General features: G+C 49.3%; 1 protein-coding gene across 1 annotated transcript in view; it reads right to left on the reverse strand.

Annotated features, from left to right (window-relative positions):
- LOC138581135 (fer-1-like protein 4) overlaps positions 1–20161 on the reverse strand; it is a 1598034-nt gene that overhangs the window by 1519250 nt on the left and 58623 nt on the right. The window contains exon 2 of the mRNA XM_069652231.1: positions 10471–10526. Coding sequence (XP_069508332.1) covers positions 10471–10526 — 56 coding nt within the window. The remainder of the gene's footprint in view (positions 1–10470; positions 10527–20161) is intronic.

Raw genomic sequence — 20161 nt, forward strand, 5'->3', positions numbered from 1 at the left:
ACGGCGCCGGCATGCGCCCTTCTTATCGCGCTGGCAGCTGCCGTGGAAAATTGCTACACGAACTACATTACCTAGAAAACCTGGCAAGGGTTGTAGTTCCCGGCGTTGATACGGGAACCTCATTTTCAAACGGTACGCCTCCTTGTTGTTACTTATTCCACAGCGGCGTACAGAACGCTGTTTCTGTTTAAAGTTACAACCGGCATACTTTCCGAAGTGCTCTCTCTGTACCTTGATTTTGGAAGTTCCTGTTTTCCCGTGTACCAACCCTGCCTGCACACGGACTCCTTCTTCTTAAACCTTATTTTGATTTGTTTGCTGACCGCCCGTGTACCAGACCTCTTGCCTGCTTCCTGGACTCTTGGATAGTGATTTTGCTGTGTTAATTGACCGCCCGTGTACCAGACCTCTTGCCTGCTTCCTGGACTCTTGGATAGTGATTGCTCTGGTAAGAACAACTCTATAATTGGAATCCCTCTTTCATCAGACTGTCATCTTTGCTGTGGTGCACCATCCCGAAACCAGAGCGACCCTGGTTTTCAATATTGGAGAGTTACACATTTAGCTATATACTAAAGCCTCTTTGCTTTATAGGTTGTTCCAGTTCTTTTGGCTTAAGGGGAGTTAAACCAGGTACTACTTAAGGGCTATAGTCTTTGGGAAACCAGATTTAGAATTGACATATAGTTTAACTTGTTATCCTTTCCTTTACAGCCTGGGTTCGAGGCGGTGTGTTCTCCCCGCTCTTTTGATCGATCGGTCCCCTTGTCTGTTCTGTTCAGCAGGTGGTCATATCGGTTTAAAGAGTTCTTTCCCACACAGAGAGGAGGCTTGGGTGGAGGCTCCAACCCTCGCTCCTTCAAGCAACTCCCCAGCACTAGAGGCCCGGCCTGTTCTACGTACTCCCCATTCTGGTGAGTAACAAAAACTGAAGCCATGGAAGTAGTCGATCCTTTAACCACCTTGGTTCGCTTGGTATCTGAACTTCGTTCTGATATGACAGCCGCACATAGTGCTATCCATCAAAGGATCGACACTTTGCAGAGTTTTCCAAGCCCCCACACCCTGGGGGTGGATACGTCTGCTGCTACTGCATCAGGTTCGACCGGTCCTACAGCCTCTGCCTCTGGCTTTACGGCTACCCCGGTGCTTATGGCTCCTCAGTTCCCACTGGCCCCCCCCAGAACGTTTCTCTGGGGATCCTAAACATTATTGCACGTTTATCAACCTGTGTAAATTACATTTCCTCTGTCGGCCCACTGCTTTTCCTAATTCTACTACTAAGGCAGCCTTTGTTCTCTCTCATCTTGGGGGTACAGCAGCCGCTTGGGCTAATCCGTTACTTGAATCCAATAGCTACGTCCTTTACGACTGTGATGCTCTCATCACTGCCATGAACAGAGTATTTGACACCCGCTATAAATCTCAGGCTACTGACCTGGAGTTCCTCAATCTGCGTCAAGGCACATCCTCTTTGTTTTCATACCTTACTAAATTTAATCAACTGGCGGCTGAAACCGATTGGCCGGAAGAGAAAAAATCAGCTGTGTTTTACAAAGGGTTGTCGGAAGAATTAAAGGACGTTTTGGCCACAGTACCAGTGGTTCCTACCACTTTTGGTGAATTGCTGGACCTGGTTTTACAAATAGACGCTAGAAGAACCGAAAGAAGGGGCGAACGCAAGTCGCCAGTCCCTGTTACTCCTCAGGTGGACCAGTCTTCTCCTTCTACTTCGCTTCCGGAACCTATGCAAATCAGGGCAGTAAGAGGTCCTTTGACTCCTGCACAACGAGATTATCGCAGATCACATAATTTATGTATGTATTGTGGATCTGCTGAACACCACTTGAAGGATTGCCCTAAGAGACCTGTCAAAAAGCCGGTAAACGCCAGAACCCGGCGATAGAAAGGGTTCCTACGCCGGGGGTGCTTTCCTTGGACTCTCATGGTGCGGTTTCTGCTCCTGTTAGCCTTCCTGTGGTGTTTACCACTGAGGGTAGTACTTTTTCTTCTTTGGCGATCATTGATTCTGGGGCCACCGGGAATTACATGGATTACGATTACGCCACAAGTAAGAATGTTTCAATTGTCTCTAAAGCCCAACCCGAGGCTGTTCACGCTGTGGACGGTACATCCTTGATCTCTGGCCTAGTTACACAAAATACCTCCTTAATTCATATGCAAACAGAGGAAGGACATGCTGAGTCAATTTCCTTCGATCTAATTAAAGCCCCTCAATTCCAGGTCATCTTGGGCATCCCTTGGTTGCAACATCATAATCCGGCCATCAATTGGACAAGGAAAACCGTGCAGTTTCCTTCCACTGAGTGCAACGAAAAGTGTTTCCTAGACATTAGTGTGTCCCCTGAGTCTTCTTGTCGAGCCTCGGTAGCATCTATGTCTATAATTGGAGCCATCACTAAGTCTCCCGAAACCAAAATCCCTCCTGAATACAAGTCTTTTTGTGATGTGTTTGACAAAGGAGGGGCAGACCAATTGCCACCTCATAGGCCTTACGACTGCCCCATCGACTTACTGCCAGGTGCTAAGGTCCCGGCGGGTAGGGTCTATTCTCTTACGGTTCCAGAAGATAAGGTATTGAAGGAGTACATTGACAAGGCATTGGCCATTGGGTTCATTAGGCCTTCCAGGTCCCTTGCGGCCTCTCCGCTCTTTTTCGTCCCTAAGAAGGAGGGCGACCTCCGTCCCTGTATCGATTATAGGGCATTGAACGCGGTGACGGTAAAAAACCAATATCCCCTCCCGCTTATTTCAGTGCTCTTAGACCAACTCGGTTCTTCTGTAGTCTTTACTAAGATGGATCTTAGGGGTGCATATAACCTTGTTCGAATCAGGAAAGGGGACGAGTGGAAAACCGCCTTCAAAACACGCTATGGATTGTATGAATATTTGGTCATGCCATTTGGTCTCTGTAACGCCCCGGCCACTTTCCAGGCGTTCATGAATGATATATTCCATGACTGGTTGGATCAATTTGTGGTAGTATATTTGGACGATATCCTCATATATTCACCCTCCAGAGAGGAACACACGAGACACGTGCAAATTGTCTTGCAAAGGTTGAGGGAAAACCACCTATTTGTCAAAGCTGAAAAGTGTGTCTTCAACTCCACTGAGGTGGAGTTTCTTGGTTATGATCTAACTAGTCGGGGTATACGAATGAGCCGCTCCAAGGTTAAGGCTGTTTTGGATTGGCCCGTTCCTACATCGATTAAAGCCTTGCAATCCTTTTTGGGGTTCTCGAACTTCTATAGGCGCTTCATCCGTTCTTTTTCTTCTATATCTGCGCCGCTGACGGCTTTGACCAGTTCTAAGAAATCCTATCAATGGAACCAGGAGGCACAACGAGCCTTTCATGCCCTTAAGGCAGCATTCACTTCCGCTCCAGTATTACAGCATCCTAATCCCTTACTCCCATTTTTGGTGGAGGCCGATGCTTCTGGCTCAGCTATTAGGGCAGTTCTATCCCAGAGATGTCCAGACTCGGGGGAAATCCATCCGATTGCATTCTTTTCAAGGAAATTGACGCCTTATGAGCGCAACTATCCAATCACAGAACGAGAACTCCTAGCCATAAAAGACGCTTTTTCCGAATGGCGGCATCATCTTTTGGGGGCTCGACATCAGGTCACGGTCTTTTCGGATCATCAGAGCCTTTTGGCATTTAAATCAATGAAATGTCCTACCGCCCGACAGGCTCGTTGGCATCTTTCCTTTTCCCAGTTTTATTTCACTATCACGTATCGACCGGCCCGATTGAATTCTTGTGCAGACGCTTTGTCACGCATTGCCTTCCATTCTGACAACAATGTCTCTGGAAAACCTCTCTTGTTACCTTGTAACGTTGTTTGTGCCTGCACCCCTCAACCTAGCCTGCGGACTTTGATTTCGGATTGGGTCTCCGCACATAAGGAAGAGTGTGAAACTCTCAATCTTGATGTGGTTCAAGGCCTACCCTACATTCAAGGACGCTTGTTTGTGCCTCCAGGTCAGGCACGCTTACGTGCTCTGGCTTGGTCTCATGACTCCCTAAGTGCGGCTCATCCGAGTCAGCAAAAGACGCTGGAGGCATTACGCCGTTGGTCCTGGTGGCCTACTATGTCAAGGGATGTGATTGACTATCTGGCATCCTGTTCAGTATGTTCTCAATGCAAAGTCTCCCGTTCTAAAGCTGTGGGTCTGTTACGCCCTCTCCCTGTGCCCCACAAACCATGGTACATGGTTTCTATGGACTTTATTGTGGATTTACCTCCTGTGAAAGGCCTTGATACCATATGGGTAGTCATTGATTATTTCACCAAGATGGCACTGTTCATTCCCTGTTCAGGCCTGCCTTCTGCTCCTGTCTTGGCTTCCCTTTTTCTCCAGAACGTTTTCCGGTTCTTTGGATTGCCTGCTATCCTGATTTCGGATCGTGGCTCTCAATTTACATCACGTTTCTGGAGGGCTTTGACTGCTTCATTGGGTATTGACGACCGGTTCAGTTCTGCTTATCATCCTCAGATGGACGGGCAAACTGAAAGAGTAAATGCCACCCTTGAACAATTTCTCCGGTGTCTCTGCCTTCGTTTTCAAGCATCCTGGTTGACGATGCTTCCTTCTGCTGAATTCGCTTACAATAATTCTATGCATACTGCCTCAGGGGTCTCGCCATTTTTTGCCCTATATAGTTGCCATCCACGGTCTTTGCCTTTGGATCCTACACTTCCCATTGACAACCCGGCGGCTCGGGATTGTGTCAGGGAACTGGTGACGACCCGTAGAACGGTTCGCTCACATCTACTTCAAGCTCAAGCAAGGGCAAAGAAAAATGCTGATCGTCACAGAAAACCGGCGCCTAATTATAAGGTGGGCATGAAAGTCTGGTTGTCCACCCGTAATTTGCGAATTCCTGGCAAACGCTTGTTGTTGCCTAGATTCGTGGGTCCTTTTCCCATTACTGAGATTATAAATCCGGTGGCTGTACGCCTTTCTTTACCTACCTCTTGGAATCAACATCCTGTATTTCACGTCTGTCTCCTGAAACCTTGTCCACCCTCTGTTCGGTTGCCCGATCGCCCTCCTCCGGTTCAGGTGGACGGGGATGATGAATATGAAGTGGCGGACATCCTGGATTTTCGTCTACGTAGGGGGCGCCCCTTTTATTTGGTTGATTGGAAGGGGTACGGTCCCGAAGACAGGTCCTGGGAGCCTTTATGCAATATACATTCTCCGGCTCTCTTACGCCGTTTCCATGCTCGGAGGAGGTCTGCGCCGCCTTTGGGGGTGGATGCTGTAACACTTCACCCTCAGCCGCACCACGTTCCCCAGGTTCTTCCTCGTTCCTCCCGTGTACACAAGGACAATTGGGGAGTTCCAGGTAACGCCAGAATAAGGGACAGGAAAGTGATCGCCCTTCATAAAGGGTTACGGCGCCGGCATGCGGCCTTCTTATCGCGCTGGCAGCTGCCGTGGAAAATTGCTACACGAACTACATTACCCAGAAAACCTGTCAAGGGTTGTAGTTCCCGGCGTTGATACGGGAGCCTCATTTTCAAAAGGTACGCCTCCTTGTTGTTACTTATTCCACAGCGGCATACAGAACGCTGTTTCTGTTTAAAGTTACAACCGGCATACTTTCCGAAGTGCTCTCTCTGTACCTTGATTTTGGAAGTTCCTGTTTTCCCGTGTACAAACCCTGCCTGCACACGGACTCCTTCTTCTTAAACCTTATTTTGATTTGTTTGCTGACCGCCCGTGTACCAGACCTCTTGCCTGCTTCCTGGACTCTTGGATAGTGATTTTGCTGTGTTAATTGACCGCCCGTGTACCAGACCTCTTGCCTGCTTCCTGGACTCTTAGATAATTGATTCTGCTGTTTTTTGATCGCCTGTGTACCAGAACCCTTGCCTGCTTCCTGGACTCTTGGATAGTGATTACTCTGGTAAGAACAACTCTATAATTGGAATCCCTCTTTCATCAGACTGTCATCACGTCTGTGGATTTTGACTTCATTTCTAAAGTGCATTTTGGAACGCTTTGCTGTGGTGCACCATCCCGAAACCAGTGCGACCCTCGTTCCGCTCGGGGATAGCTGCCTTACTAACCTTCCTTTTTTTATTTTATACTTTCGTTGTTACCCAGGATTCTTTACACCAATCTTACTTCCACCAGTGGTAAAGTATAGTTTTCTTGGTTTTCAATATTGGAGAGTTACACATTTAGGTATATACTAAAGCCTCTTTGCTTTATAGGTTGTTCCAGTTCTTTTGGCTTAAGGGGAGTTAAACCAGGTACTACTTAAGGGCTATAGTCTTGGGGAAACCAGATTTAGAATTGACATATAGTTTAACTTGTTATCCTTTCCTTTACAGCCTGGGTTCGAGGCGGTGTGTTCTCCCCGCTCTTTTGATCGATCGGTCCCCTTGTCTGTACTGTTCAGCAGGTGGTCATATCTGTTTAAAGAGTTCTTTCCCTCACAGAGAGGAGGCTTGGGTGGAGGCTCCAACCCTTGCTCCTTCAAGCAACTCCCCAGCACTAGAGGTCCGGCCTGTTCTACATACTCCCCATTCTGGTGAGTAACAATGACGGAATAATTACTCCCCATCCGCCATCTTGGGAGCTGTGTCAGGAGGCAGGGGGCCTCGGAACAACGGGCCGAAACCGGGCTTCAGGGATGGTGATGTCGCCTCGCCAAGCAGCAGTCGACGCCTCAGAGATTCGCCTTGCTTAGAAGCCGAGGCATGCTGCAAACCGACCCATTAAGGCTAATTTATTCATCATCGCCGCGGGTCTCGTACAGAGGCCATTACAGGAGCGGCTTCATCGTTCGCGCTCCAGGCCACGCCCCCTCGTCTTCACTTTCTATTGCCTCTTCGCTCCTCTCTCAGGAACTAGCTCCTCTCGATCTCTCCTTCCCTTCAACCCACTACTCCATTTCCACTTTCTCTGAATCATCTTCAAATGCTATCATGGTCTTGCTCCTCCTTATCTTTCTTCTCTTATCCATCCCTACACTCCTTCAAGTTCTCTTTGCTTTCAGCAGCTTGCCATCCTTACTTCTCTTAAGCCTCTTTGTGCTCCCTCACGCTTTCTTTCCTTTTCTCTTCTGGCCCCGAGACCATTGAACGTTCTTCCCCCTGATATCCTTGCTCCCCCTTCCCTCCAAATGTCCCACTCTCGCCTCAAGGCTCATCTTACACTCTCGCTTTCCTCTGCCTAATCAACCTCTATTCATTTCATCATTTATTTTGTACCGTTTCTTTTTGCTCTACAAGGTGCTTTGGTGAAAGCGCCCAATAGATGCAAGTAAAATGCAAAATACAAAAAATACATATATTTCCTCAAACCAATTTACACCCAATATAATCTAACCACACGCAAAATGAAACGTGACCTATTCCTCCATGCAGATAAAACACGATGCTTGCCCTAAAAATGCAGGTTGAGCCTATGTGCTGTTGTGTAGGTCCGAAGCCGCAATCCCATACCCATGATTGGTCCTGGGCAATCTTTAGACTACCTGTCTTGCCCCACTCCCCACTCCAAAGAACCTACTGGCTCTTCGATTGCTGGCAAGTGCGTGCCTGGCAACTTCACCTGCCTACACCAGACCAGCAGCTCCTAAAAGGAGCTTAACGTATACCATTCTGCACCTCAATGTGCCCAACTCTCTCTGCATTGCCACTGTCACACAACCGCTTTTGCAAACCACCGGGTTTGGCCCCACTGGTGACCGCCTGCCTGCAACTTCAGCTGCCTACACAGACTGCTGGCTCACCACCAGGAGTACAACATATTCAGTTCTGCACAACACTGTGCCCAACAACATGTCCACTGAATTGTCATTGTCACACCTCCACGCTTACCATTTGAGGTCATTGGTTCCCAAGCAGAACTCAGCCTCTGCATCCCAATTCCTCACTTGCCCATTAATATTACTGTAATTACCTTTTCACCCCAAGTTACATCCTAATGATAACATCTTTCCTTGACCTAAGTGTTGGTGGGAGCCCAGCATTAATATAATCTTCTATGGCCTAATGGCCAACATCAACTGGTCGACGTACACCCCCATTAATGATGAACAAGCTTTCCATGCCTCTATATACTTAGTTGTGTAATCCTGCAACCCAAGTACACAAACGAGAGGCCCTCTGTGCGCAATCAACTACCCCACTACTTTCTGCCAAAAAGCGCACACACATCTAGTGCCATATTCTGCATGCATGATGCACACATAAATCTCGCTCGGCCATCAAACCCTTCCCACATCTCAAAGTTAAGTTAAAGAACAATCGAGTCGCCCTAATGTAAACCGCCTCAAAAAAGCTGCCAAAACCTTTTCAATAGAACACTCCACATGACAAATACAGTTTCTCGATCAAACCCCGGTGCGGACTGTAACCCTCTCCTGGTTGATTTCTTATACACATCCAAACAGTGGGCCAGATGCTCAAATCATGTTTTGGACAAGTAGGTAGATGCTCTAGCGCATCTCTTTACCAAAAAAAAGGAGAAGCCCAATTCACAAAGACATCTGAATGCACGTATCTTAGATGCAAGCATTCAAATGCACTTTGTTTCCACCTCTGCGCACTTGTGCAAATAAAGGGGAGTTTCAGGGCATTTAAAAGTGCTTCCCGAATTCACAAACGGGATCGGCCTTTAAATGCCCTGAAACGACAGGTCTCCCCCTGCGTCTTTTGAAACAGGTGCATGGGTAGGCACAAATCATGGTAGGGTCATTTCTGGCCTGTCATGACCCTATCATGATTTTTCTCTGAATTGTGACAACAGAGGCTGTCGCACTAGCATCTCCAGACCCCCCTCACTACCCCACCCCCGCCCCACCCCCAAACGGGGATGGAAATGCTTTTTTTGTTAGTTATTTCACCAAGGCAAGCCCTTTAACGACCGTCTCAGTTAACTGCTCTTCCAGCAACCATATGCCAATGGTTTGCCTTCACCGAGGCGAGCCCTTTAACGGCCATCTCGGTTAACTGCTCTTCCAGCAACCATGTGCCAATGGTTTGCCTTAAACCACAGAATAATTGTTTCTGATCTATTTTGTAATCTAATATTTTGTTCTGAGGTGATTTTATTTATCTGTATACCTTACTCTAACGTGAAGCCCAGAGGAATGCACCATTTCAGAGCAATCGAGAATTCATTATAGACAGAATATACAAATCCTCAAATGCAATGGGATGCATGGAAGGTTACACAATGAATACATATTTGGTAGAAAAATTACATTCAATGTCAGGACTCGAATCACATGAACAGTAAGTAGTCTCAACAAATAGAGATGTGTTTTGCACCCCACTGTATCGGACATTGTATGTGCATTTTTAATCTATAAACATTGCCTCAGTTTTCAGCTTTTCCTTTGAGTGAAATGTCTTGTATTGTTGACTTCTAATGGGACACTGTTGGTATGAATTGTCTTTGCAATCTGTGTAGCTGTGAAGTAGGATCCTGGGCACCTAAACAAATTTCTATGGACCAAATTCACAATGCTAAAAACCTTGGGGTCCTCTTCGACTGCACACTCTCCTTCTCTCCTCACATCTCTGACGTCTCTAAGAAGTCATACTACCAGCTGCACCTCCTCAGAGGTATTCTTCCGTTCCTCTCCTTCCCCCAGAAGCTTACTGTCTCCAGAGCTCTGGTTCTCTCTAGGTTGGACTACTGCAACAGCCTCTTTGTAAATCTGCCTGCTTCTACTCTCCACCCTCTGCAACTCATCCAGAACAGGACTGTGAGACTTGTCCTTGGCCTTAAGCCCAAAGATCGTATCTCTCCACGACTGAAATCTCTGCACTGACTCCCAGTGGCTGCGTGGATTAAGTTCAAAACCCTCTGCATTGTCCACAAAGTCTTCTGAGGCCTCAATACCTTCAACTCTCTCTTCCCAAATATCTTCCTTCTCGAGCTTTTCGCTCATCCACCTCCAACTCCCTCAGGGTCAGTCGCTTCTCCAAGCAAAGAGTTGGCGTTAGATCTCTATCTTCGGCTGGGGCCTCCCTCTGGAACAGCATCCCTGAAACTTGAGGAAAACCATCTATGGTTCCAGAAGCACCTCAAGACCTTCCTCTTTGCTTCTGCTTTCTCTCCTCCTCTCCCCTGCTGAACTCCTGACTGAAACTGCACAGGTCACCTGGCTACCCTCCGATCTCTGGCCCAGGTCCCACACCTGCGCTGCTTCCGGGCAACTCCTGCACTTGGGGGTTGTTTCTGTATCCCTACAGTCCCCTACCAGCTCTTGACACTTGTTATCTGAACTTATCCCTGCACTTGCCACAAGCTGGCCACACTTTTACCTATTGTTATTTATTTTACTGTTGATTCCATGTATTGCACTGCCCCTTCCCTCTTCCCCCCGCACTTTTCCCTTCACCCTTGCTATCACTTGAAGGGTTTCGCGTTGGAGCCCACCCACTCTCTCTGCATACATGTTCTTCTTACCTCATTAAATATCGCATCCGAGCCAGTATGGACCTTCTTTGTCTTACAAGTGTAACCTGAAAGGGAAAAAAGACATGTTTTAAAATAACGTGGACGATCAAGGGTGATGTCATTAGAAGTCAAGAATCGTGCCATTTCATGTTCTGAAATATATGCAATTCCGCAATCTTAAATTGACTCCTAGAGATGACTCTCTGCATCAGGGGAGACACGAATTTAGTTCCCTTAACACACACATTGCTCTGCACGCCTTCACCTCTTCATTATGTAATCTGCATGGTGTAATTATGCACACTCACAACTGAAAACAACAGCATTCTTGCAATTTGAAGGATCTGTTGGGAACCTAAGATGGATACATTGTTAAATTCTCTTGCATCTGTAAGAAGAAAGCCTTGTAATATTTGGCAATCAGGTTATTGATAGTCACAGCTAAATCTAAATTATTCACCTTCTGGGCGAGTAGTAAAGAATGTGGGTCAAAATGGAGCTATGGAGCAAAATGTGTCATGCAGGGCACATTTGAAGCCCAACACCACCCCCAACCCCACCTCTTCACTGCTCTACCTGGGCTGGTGCTCTGCCCCTCAGCCACTCCCAAATTACTCAGACCACTCCCCTGCCAGCACTGATGGGAAGGCAAGGCACATTGAGGAAGGTCACATGCTACTAGATCACAGGAGAGCACCTCCTTACGGAGGTAGTAGACCTTCTCTGCCCTGATGGCCCAGTGAAATGGGTTCAGGCGCTCAACACTTGCCAAGATTTTTTTATCATGATTAGACTGCAGGGGTGGGGGCTCACAAAATACTGTTGCCTAAACCAGTAAATGGGGGTTCCGGGTGCACGTGTCACACTTGCCAACCCTACTGATTTAGGCAGTAGGCTACTGTTTTTTAAGCAGTCTTACCGCCTACAGATTTGGGTGACAGATCCTACTGCTTTTTACAGTGGCAGGTAATTTACGTGACTCTAAGGCAATTAATCTGTCTGTGCGGTGGGTGATGCATTTGAGTGATGGGCTCAGATCAATCCACTGACCTGACAGCTAGATGACTCTGCCCTGCACTCTTGCCAGAACAGGCCTTAGGTGAACCTCCAGTGAAGGCAAGTGGCAGAGCGTACCATCATTATCTGCCTATCAGACTAAGGAGGGTATCATTCTCCATGTTGTTCAGTATTCAACCTGCACTGAAGGAATAAATATGTACTGCCTGGGCTGCTGCTACAGAGCAGTGGCAAGCCTTGCCTACCAGCTCTCAGTGATTATTTTCTGTGAAGTTAGGTCATTGAATTTGGTGTTAACTTACCATTCACAAATGCACATTTGAGATTTGAGTATCTCTTCATGTTGTGCTGTTTGATGGGCTGTGCATTTTAAAATGCTCCAGTGGTGCCAGCAATGTATGTTTTGTAATTACCTGTGATGTCATTTTTATGATAAGTATTATTTTTGAAACTTGAAAAATCCTACATCTTTTTGGTCACAGAATTTTGGCAAGTATGGCGTGGGCCCAGTTACCCACCAGGAAGGTTTGGGCGCTGCGCAATGGACAGCAAGCCATTTATGGCGGGGGGCGTGGGGGGCAGAGCCCCCCCCCCAACGTGGATATTTAACGTGGATATTTAAATGGGGCAGTTGCTATCGAACAGGTCGGGCCTGAACCTCCGACGGTTCCATTTTCAGGTCGCCTAATGGCGGACATGGAGAGGCATTGTTTACCTGGTGGTCTCAGTGGCCCTGTGCCTGCACGGAGAGCAACTGAGCAAGCTATAGAAGGGCAGCAGGGAAGGAGTGGTGTTTATGCATATCCTGTTTGTCTAAGGATGGAGGTGGGGCGGGTTTTGTGTCGAGCGGGTGTGGATTGGGCCGGCGAGAGCAGGGGCGGGGCTTCCGGTATCTGTTTTCATTTGGCGTCTCGTGCAGAGTCGCCTGCGTTCCGCAATAGTAGGTGAGCGGTGCTGGTGCTTCTGCGCACCATCTTTTCGTGAAAAGGGGACAGGTGCTGGCCTTCTGACTTCCATCTTGTTTCATCTTGCCTACAGTTTCAAGCTGTTAACGAGGCTAAACAAATAAATAAAAATAAACCGCATAGCTCAATTTTTACCCGGTTTGAATGTGCAATTCACGGGTTGGGTTAACACAGAGAATGAGGGCTTTGCAATTCTATGACAAGACTGGAGGCGAGCATTATGCTTCAACTTCTTTAATTCACTACTCTTCACAGCAGTTTCAACAAACTCAAAACTATACAAACTCTGAAAAACAGTCTGAACAGACTTTTTCTTCCTTGAACTACAATCCCCATAGTCTCTGTAGTCCATCCTACTCCAGCTCAGCTATGACCATATCCTGTCCCTGAGCTCCTCCTCTTCTTTTACTGCTCTTCAAGCAGATAAGTAACTTTCTATTTATCTCTTAGACTAATGTGGTTTTATTGTACATTTGCGTAGGATTTAAGTTATCTGGAGGGTTCAAGCGCCTCCGAGGCAAGTTCACACTGAGAGGCAGTGTTTAGGACAGTAATTAAGTTTAATTTAGAGTTTAATGCAGTAATTAAGTTTAATTTAGAGTTTAAGGCGTAATGTGACGGAACAGCGTTTCGAATCCGAATCTTCGCATTTACGCGTCCTCGCGGAGCGTTCTACTTAGCTGCTTCACAGCAGCATCGGGAGCTCTGGCGACCACCAGCCCCGTGCCGCACTACCGGCACTCGAGGGGTATCCCGCCGGGCCCTAGAGCTTCCCGAACCTCCCTTTACTCAGCGGGGAGCGGGCACGCTGCAGCGGGCCCCCTCCCTTGCGGGGGAGGAGCCGAGCGCCGAGCGCGGCGAGCCCTCGCTGAGGGACAAGAAGAGCTTCTTCCCCCCACCCTTGGAGGGGCGGAGCTGGAGAAGCGCAGAGCCGCGTCGCTTTTATTACGCGACGCGGCTTCAGCAGTAAGAGCTTAAGAGCTTACACATTCGGAGCGATTCGAAGCTCCGGAGGCGAGAGTCCTGACTTCCACGTGCGCGTGAAGCGCCCAGCAAGCGTGGGCCTGCATTACCTCAGAGGAGGCAGCAGGAGCGAGACCTTGGAGTATAAAAAAGTATAAAAAAAAAAAAAAAAAGGTTTTCTGCCTACAGGCATACAGCGGTCTTGCAAAGTTAACAAGCCACCACAGGCATAATATAACGAGAAGAGTCCGGTGCAGCCACACAAAAAAAAAAAAAAAAAAAGAAAGAGAATCTAAGGAGCATCTATCAGGAAGTGGGCAGCAGAAGACACCTGCACGCAGGTACCGAGGCACGCAGCACCCCTTACCATGTCTGAATATGAGTGGAGTGAGGAGGAGCAGTCCCTAGACTTGGCTGCAAGTTTCAAGGAGGTGCTGGGGAATTCCCTGATAGATGCGGTGGCTCAAGGGGTGAGACCCTTACAGGAAAGGCTAGAGACGCTAGAAGCCATGCTTCATCAGCCTAAGGAAAGCACCAAGACGACTCGCAGCCTGCCCATGGAACCCTCTGGAGCAGGGTCTAAGGGGAGTATTCAGGCCCGCAAGAGGAAAGCCTCTGCAGACCCCCAGGGCCCATCGGATGGGGCGGAAGATAAGGCCCCGGAGGTCGCCGACGCCTTCGCGAAGCTTAAGAGAGCATATTTGCAGCGTCAGGCCGTGCCAAACCTCATGACCCCCTCTCCCGGGGAAGATAATGTGGGAGATGATGACCCAGGCTCGGAAGAAGAGCCAGAGGAGGAGGATCTATCCCCTCAAGAGCCAGAGGAACCAGTCGAGGAGGAGTGGGCAACGCCCAGCGGGGGAAAGAAAGCCCGCAAAGAGAAGCACCTCAACGAGGAGCAAGATGATATGTTCGATCCGGACGCCATCAGAAATCCGAGATCTTCCGACTGGCAGCCTTCTCCGAGAGTGGCTCAGTACATGACAGCAAGGCTTAGGAAAGCCTTGGATAAGGAAGTCCGCCAGCGACTTAGAGCGGAATGTCCCAGGCCGGACTTACCGGGGAAAGTGGCGGAAGCCCCCGAATTGGATCCAAAGATGCTCACCTTCGTTTCAAAGACCAGTAAGGACCCCCGTAAAGGAATTGATAGATCATGGAAGAGTTGCCAGGAGAAGGTCCTGGACCTAGCCGGTCCACTCGCTAAGATCATGGACTTGGCGGAGAGAGCGAAAGATACAGGCGAGGAGGTGGATCCAGAGGCCCTAGCGGGCTGGGCGCAAAGGGCGGTTTGCCTCTTAGGTAACGCGAATTGCGCTATAGCCTCCGAAAGGAGAAGAGGATTGCTTCTGAAGATTGACTCGAAGCTCAGCGACCTGGCTTCCTACGAGGCCGGAGAGACAGCACAAGGCCTCCTGTTTGGGGAAACTTTCGGGAAGGAGATGGGCCGATTCGTAGGAACATACACATCACTGGAGAAGGCGCAAGCGTCAATCCGTAAGATCTTCCCGCAGAGAGTTTTTGCCGGGACCGGTCGTTACAGGGGTCGCCCGACCGGTCGCCAACAAGGAGGCAGAAGACCCCCGAATAACAGGGCCCAATACTGGGAGAACAGGCAACAAGACACGTTCTTCCCGGCCAGAGCTCGTTATAACAGAGGACGACGTGGAAGAGGCTTCGGACGAGGCCAAGGGTTCACACCAGGTAAGAGCGGGGACATACCCTCCAGTGGGAGGGAGAACAAAGAGGTTCTGGGGAAGCTGGCGCGTGCTTTCCAGCGATGCCTGGATTTTGCAAACCGTCAGAGGTCTGCAGCTAGAGTTCATCCAAGACCCAGTGCAGACAAAAGCCCCCCAGCGCCAGCTGCTAGCAAGAGGGGAGCAAGCAGCCCTCAATACCGAGTTGGAGCTCTTAGTGAGGAAGAGAGCCATAGAAAGATGCCCTGGGGTCCCAAGCTTTCTCAGCAACATGTTTCTCGTTCACAGGAAAGAGAAAGTACGCCCAGTAATAAATTTGAAAGAGCTGAACGGATGGATAGTTTACCATCACTTCAAGATGGAAGGAATCCATCAGCTCAGGGACTCCCTGAGAGAGGGAGACTGGTTAACCAGGTTAGACCTAAAGGATGCCTACCTTACAGTCCCAGTACAGGAGCAGTTCAGGGGATTTCTGGCTTTTCGCTGGAAGGGACAATTCTGGCAATTCAGGACTATGCCATTCGGGCTTGCGTCAGCGCCTTGGGCGTTCACGAAGTTGATGAAGCCAGTAGCCGCAGCCATCCGAGAGAAGGGAATTCGGCTGATCATATACTTAGACGACCTATTGCTTCTAGCGGAAGATCAGAGGGCACTGGAATATCAGACGCAGTGGGTGCTAGATCTCTTGCAGTCACTGGGGTTTCTAGTGAACACAGAGAAGTCCGATACGAAGCCAGCACAGAGGTTGGATTTTCTCGGCTTCATCCTAGACACGAGGAAAGCCACTCTGGAACTTCCAGCAAGGAAGATCTGAGATATCAAAAGAGAGATCAGGGCATGCCTAGAGAAGAGAGTTATATCTCTGAGGATCCTAGCGAGGATTGTGGGCCTCCTGGCAGCCTCAATACAAGCTATTTTTCCAGGTCCCTTACACTATCGAGCTTTACAAAGATTGAAAATCAGACACCTGCAACAGGGGCTGAGATATCATCAATCGATACCGCTAGACCAGGAATCGATCACGGAACTGGAATGGTGGTTGCAGAATATGGACGCCTGGAATGGGCATGCCATATTCGGAGACCGGCCGGACCTCGTGATAGAGTCAGACGCCAGCCGTATAGGTTGGGGTGCGCGATGCGGAGAGTTGCAAACCGGAGGGAAATGGAGCGCAGAGGAGCTGAACCTGCACATAAACTGCTTAGAGCTCCTAGCAGGCTCCTTCGCGATAAAGACATTCACGAGGGAGAGAGTGAAGTCTTGCGTCCTACTGAAGATGGACAACATATCGGCAGTGCGTTACATAAACCACTTAGGAGGGACGAAATCCAGGTTGCTAGCCGAGCTAGCGAAAGATTTCTGGCACTATTGCCTGAGGACGGGGACATCAGTGACAGCGGAGTACTTACCCGGCACACTGAACGTGATAGCAGATTGGAACTCCCGGTACCTCACAGACTCCAGCGATTGGAAGTTAGATCCATCAGTGTTTCAGACGATAGCTCAGAAATGGGGTCCATTACACACGGATCTGTTTGCGTCCCGTCTCAACGCCCAGATATCCAGCTACTTCAGCTGGAGGCTGGATCCAGACGCGAGAGGTACGGACGCATTCCTGCAAGACTGGACAGGCGGCACTCATTACGCGTTCCCTCCGTTCATGATGTTGAGCAGAGTGCTGGCGAAGTGTCGGAGGGAGAAGGCAGAGCTAGTGCTGATAGCACCGTTGTGGAAAGCCCAAGTGTGGTTCCCGACGCTGATAGAGCGTTTGATAGACCTGCCGAGGATCCTCCCGGAAGGGGAACAATTGCTCACGGACCCAGCTGGGCAGTGTCATCCTCTGAGAATGAAGAAGACACTCCCGCTCATCGCGTGCAGGATATCAGGAGACGATGGGATCTGCCAGGCATTTCGATGCAAGCAGCAGAACTTATTGCCGAATCCTGGGCTCCATCGACTCGGAGGAGCTACGACGCGGCTTGGGCCAAGTGGACGAGTTGGTGTAGAGGGAGAAGTTTTCATCCCATTTCTGCTCCTATAGTAGCCATACTGAATTTTCTAGCACACCTGCTGCAAGATGGGAAAGCTTTCCGCACTATTGGAGTGTACAGATCAGCAATCTCCGCTGGTCATATGCCGATTGATGGGGCTCCAGCGGGTGAACACCCAGCAGTGTGTAGGCTTATTAGAGGAGCTAAATTTAAAGCGCCACCAGTTCCCAGATATACGGTGTTATGGGACGTTACGACAGTTTTGAAATTATTAGAGAGGTGGCCGGTGAATAGATTCTTATCGCTCAAGCAGTTATCAGGCAAATTGGCTATGTTGTTATGTCTCATATGCTGCAAGAGGGTGTCAGATGTTAGGGCTTTGGAAATCAATAGGAGGAGGTTCGGTCCAGAAGGAGTGACCTTCGTAGTAGTGCAAAGGACGAAATCAAGTACATCCACAGTGCACTACCCCTATTTCCCCAGTAATCTCAAATGGTGCGTGGCTAGTTGCATCAAGGAATACGAGGCCAGGACGGCAGAGGATAGAGCGAGTAGTACAAGCCAGTTGCTGATAGCGCGTAGGAAGCCCTTTCAGGCGGTAAAGACAGCTACCATAGCGAGATGGGTCAGAGAAATGATGCTAGCAGCAGGGATCGATTTGCAGCGATTCGGCGCACATTCAGTGAGAGGGGCCATGGCGTCCAAAGCATATAGGACAGGGGTTCCCTTGCAAGATATTATGGCAGCAGCAGACTGGGCGAATGATCGCACATTTAGAGAATTTTATTTTAAACCAACAGAGAATATGGCGAGTGCAGTATTGGGACAGCTTTGAACAAGCATAATGCTCGCCTCCAGTCTTGTCATAGAATAAAGATTACCCCTGCTAACTGCGCAGGGAGTATTAATTCTATTAAAGACTAGGAGGCGAGCATTAAATTCCCACCCGAGAAATGTATTGTGCATATTATTAAATGTTTGTATGTGATAATAATATGTGAATGACAGCAATACATGGACACCTCCCTGAATTTTCTGCTTTTCTATTATCTCTAGGGGAGGAGCAGAAGAATAATTGAAGGGAAAGACGAGTAGAAGTCGTTGCCTGAGTTTAAGGAGTGCGACATTCGTTTGGAACGGTTCAAGTCATTGCCAGTTGCAGGACTAAGTGTGGAGTTTTCTCTGGGACTTTCAGAGCGAGTAAAAAAGAGGAGGAGCTCAGGGACAGGATATGGTCATAGCTGAGCTGGAGTAGGATGGACTACAGAGACTATGGGGATTGTAGTTCAAGGAAGAAAAAGTCTGTTCAGACTGTTTTTCAGAGTTTGTATAGTTTTGAGTTTGTTGAAACTGCTGTGAAGAGTAGTGAATTAAAGAAGTTGAAGCATAATGCTCGCCTCCTAGTCTTTAATAGAATTAATACTCCCTGCGCAGTTAGCAGGGGTAATCTTTATTATTGCTTGTGCCCTTGGGGGGGGGGGGGGGAGCGCTGAGCCTTGGTAGAGTTTAGAAGGGGATAGAAGTGCTCGGACGGACAGGTGGTAGTTTGGGGGCCAAGGACCTGCCTTGGAGCCTTGAACCATGGGTTGAGGGGAAGACTTCGAAGTTTGTCAGGTGGCTAAAAATGAGGCAGGCTTTGGGAAGGGCATTTGAGGTCGATGCCAAGGCAGGAAATAGGGGCGTATAGGACGAGTTCATGGGGAGGGGGTGTGGGTTACTAGAAAGTAGGCTTAGAGTGCAGTGGGAAAGGGGTAAGGAAGGAGTGGGTGAGGAAGGGCTGCAGGTTTGGGTGCCCTACTACACGGGGCGAGCAAGGGTGGCAGTACAGGACGGCCCCAGGAAGTGTGGAGAGGGATGATGGAACACAAGCACACAACGTTGGCTGGGCAGGGGCTGGAGCAGTTCCCTGGAGGTCGGTGGCTGAAAGCAGGTGGTGTTCCCCCTGGTAAGGTGGTGGAAAAGGGAGGGATGCCCACACCAAGTGGAGCAGTAGGAGGGGCAGTACAGCTCCACTGGACAGCGTCGGACCAACTGGGCGTGGGCGCTCCTCCAGTGGAGGTGGCCTACCCGGAGCTGCAGAAGGTACGGAGTGAGGGGGGGATGAAGGGACACATTGGGGGCAGTGATGGAGTGGATGATGGGCAGGTGGGGGGAAACAGTGAAGGGCATGACAGCAAGGAATGTAGTATCAGGTACACACAGGGCAGGATCGGAAGGTGGGAGCTGGCAGGGGAAGAAGGGGCTCTCGGCAGCGCATTTAATAACAATAGGTAAAAAAGTGGCGCTCCCCCTGCTACATGAATACGGGTGTCCAGGGGGAGGGGCGTCAAATTTGCTGCCCGGGGTGCTGCAGCTTCTAAGGCCGGCCCTAATGGGATGGCACCTGATTGCTGAGTGGTGGGAGTGGTGACATCTGGGTCGTGTAGCAAGAGGGAGTTGGGGAGATGTTAAAAGCTAGGAATGTGGTCAGCTGATGCATGGGGCAGCACCTAAGTAGAAGGGTTCTAAGGGGTACGTCGGGTCACTAGCAAGGGTGGAGGTTTGGGAGGCACACTGAGTTCGGGGACAGCAGGTGCATGGGATGGCACGTGGTTATGGGGTACACAGTCAACAGCGAGGGCATCGGAAGAGGGGTTGAGAAAGGGCACAAGACAGTGATGGCAGGGATCCAGCGAAGGATAGGTTTAATGAGTGTCAGAAGGTTGGTAGGGGACGGGGAGGCATCAGCCATCCTTGCTGGGGAGAGAGGGACGAGGTAGGTGGCTGCAGGTTTCTGCAGCTAGCTGGTAGGCACATGGATAAGTGGGTGCAGGGAGGCCGCCCCCATGCAACCTGGGGATACAATGGCTAATTTGATTAGGAGGGGCGTGCCTGGAGGGCATAGCGTGGAACGAGTGTTTGTGGACGTATGCAGGAATTGGGGTGGCTGTTTGGGTGTTTGGTCTCATTAGTGTGGATGGTGGAGCCTTTTGTACAATGGGAGCAAGGGTGTTTGTCCCAGAAAACAGATGGATGAGGGTTTTTCCTTATTTGGATTAATCTAGTATCTGCCGGTATGTACAGGGCGAGA

The sequence above is a fragment of the Ambystoma mexicanum genome, chromosome 3p (genome assembly GCF_040938575.1).
Source record: "Ambystoma mexicanum isolate Mex_15411 chromosome 3p, UKY_AmexF1_1, whole genome shotgun sequence".
NCBI lineage: Eukaryota > Metazoa > Chordata > Amphibia > Caudata > Ambystomatidae > Ambystoma > Ambystoma mexicanum.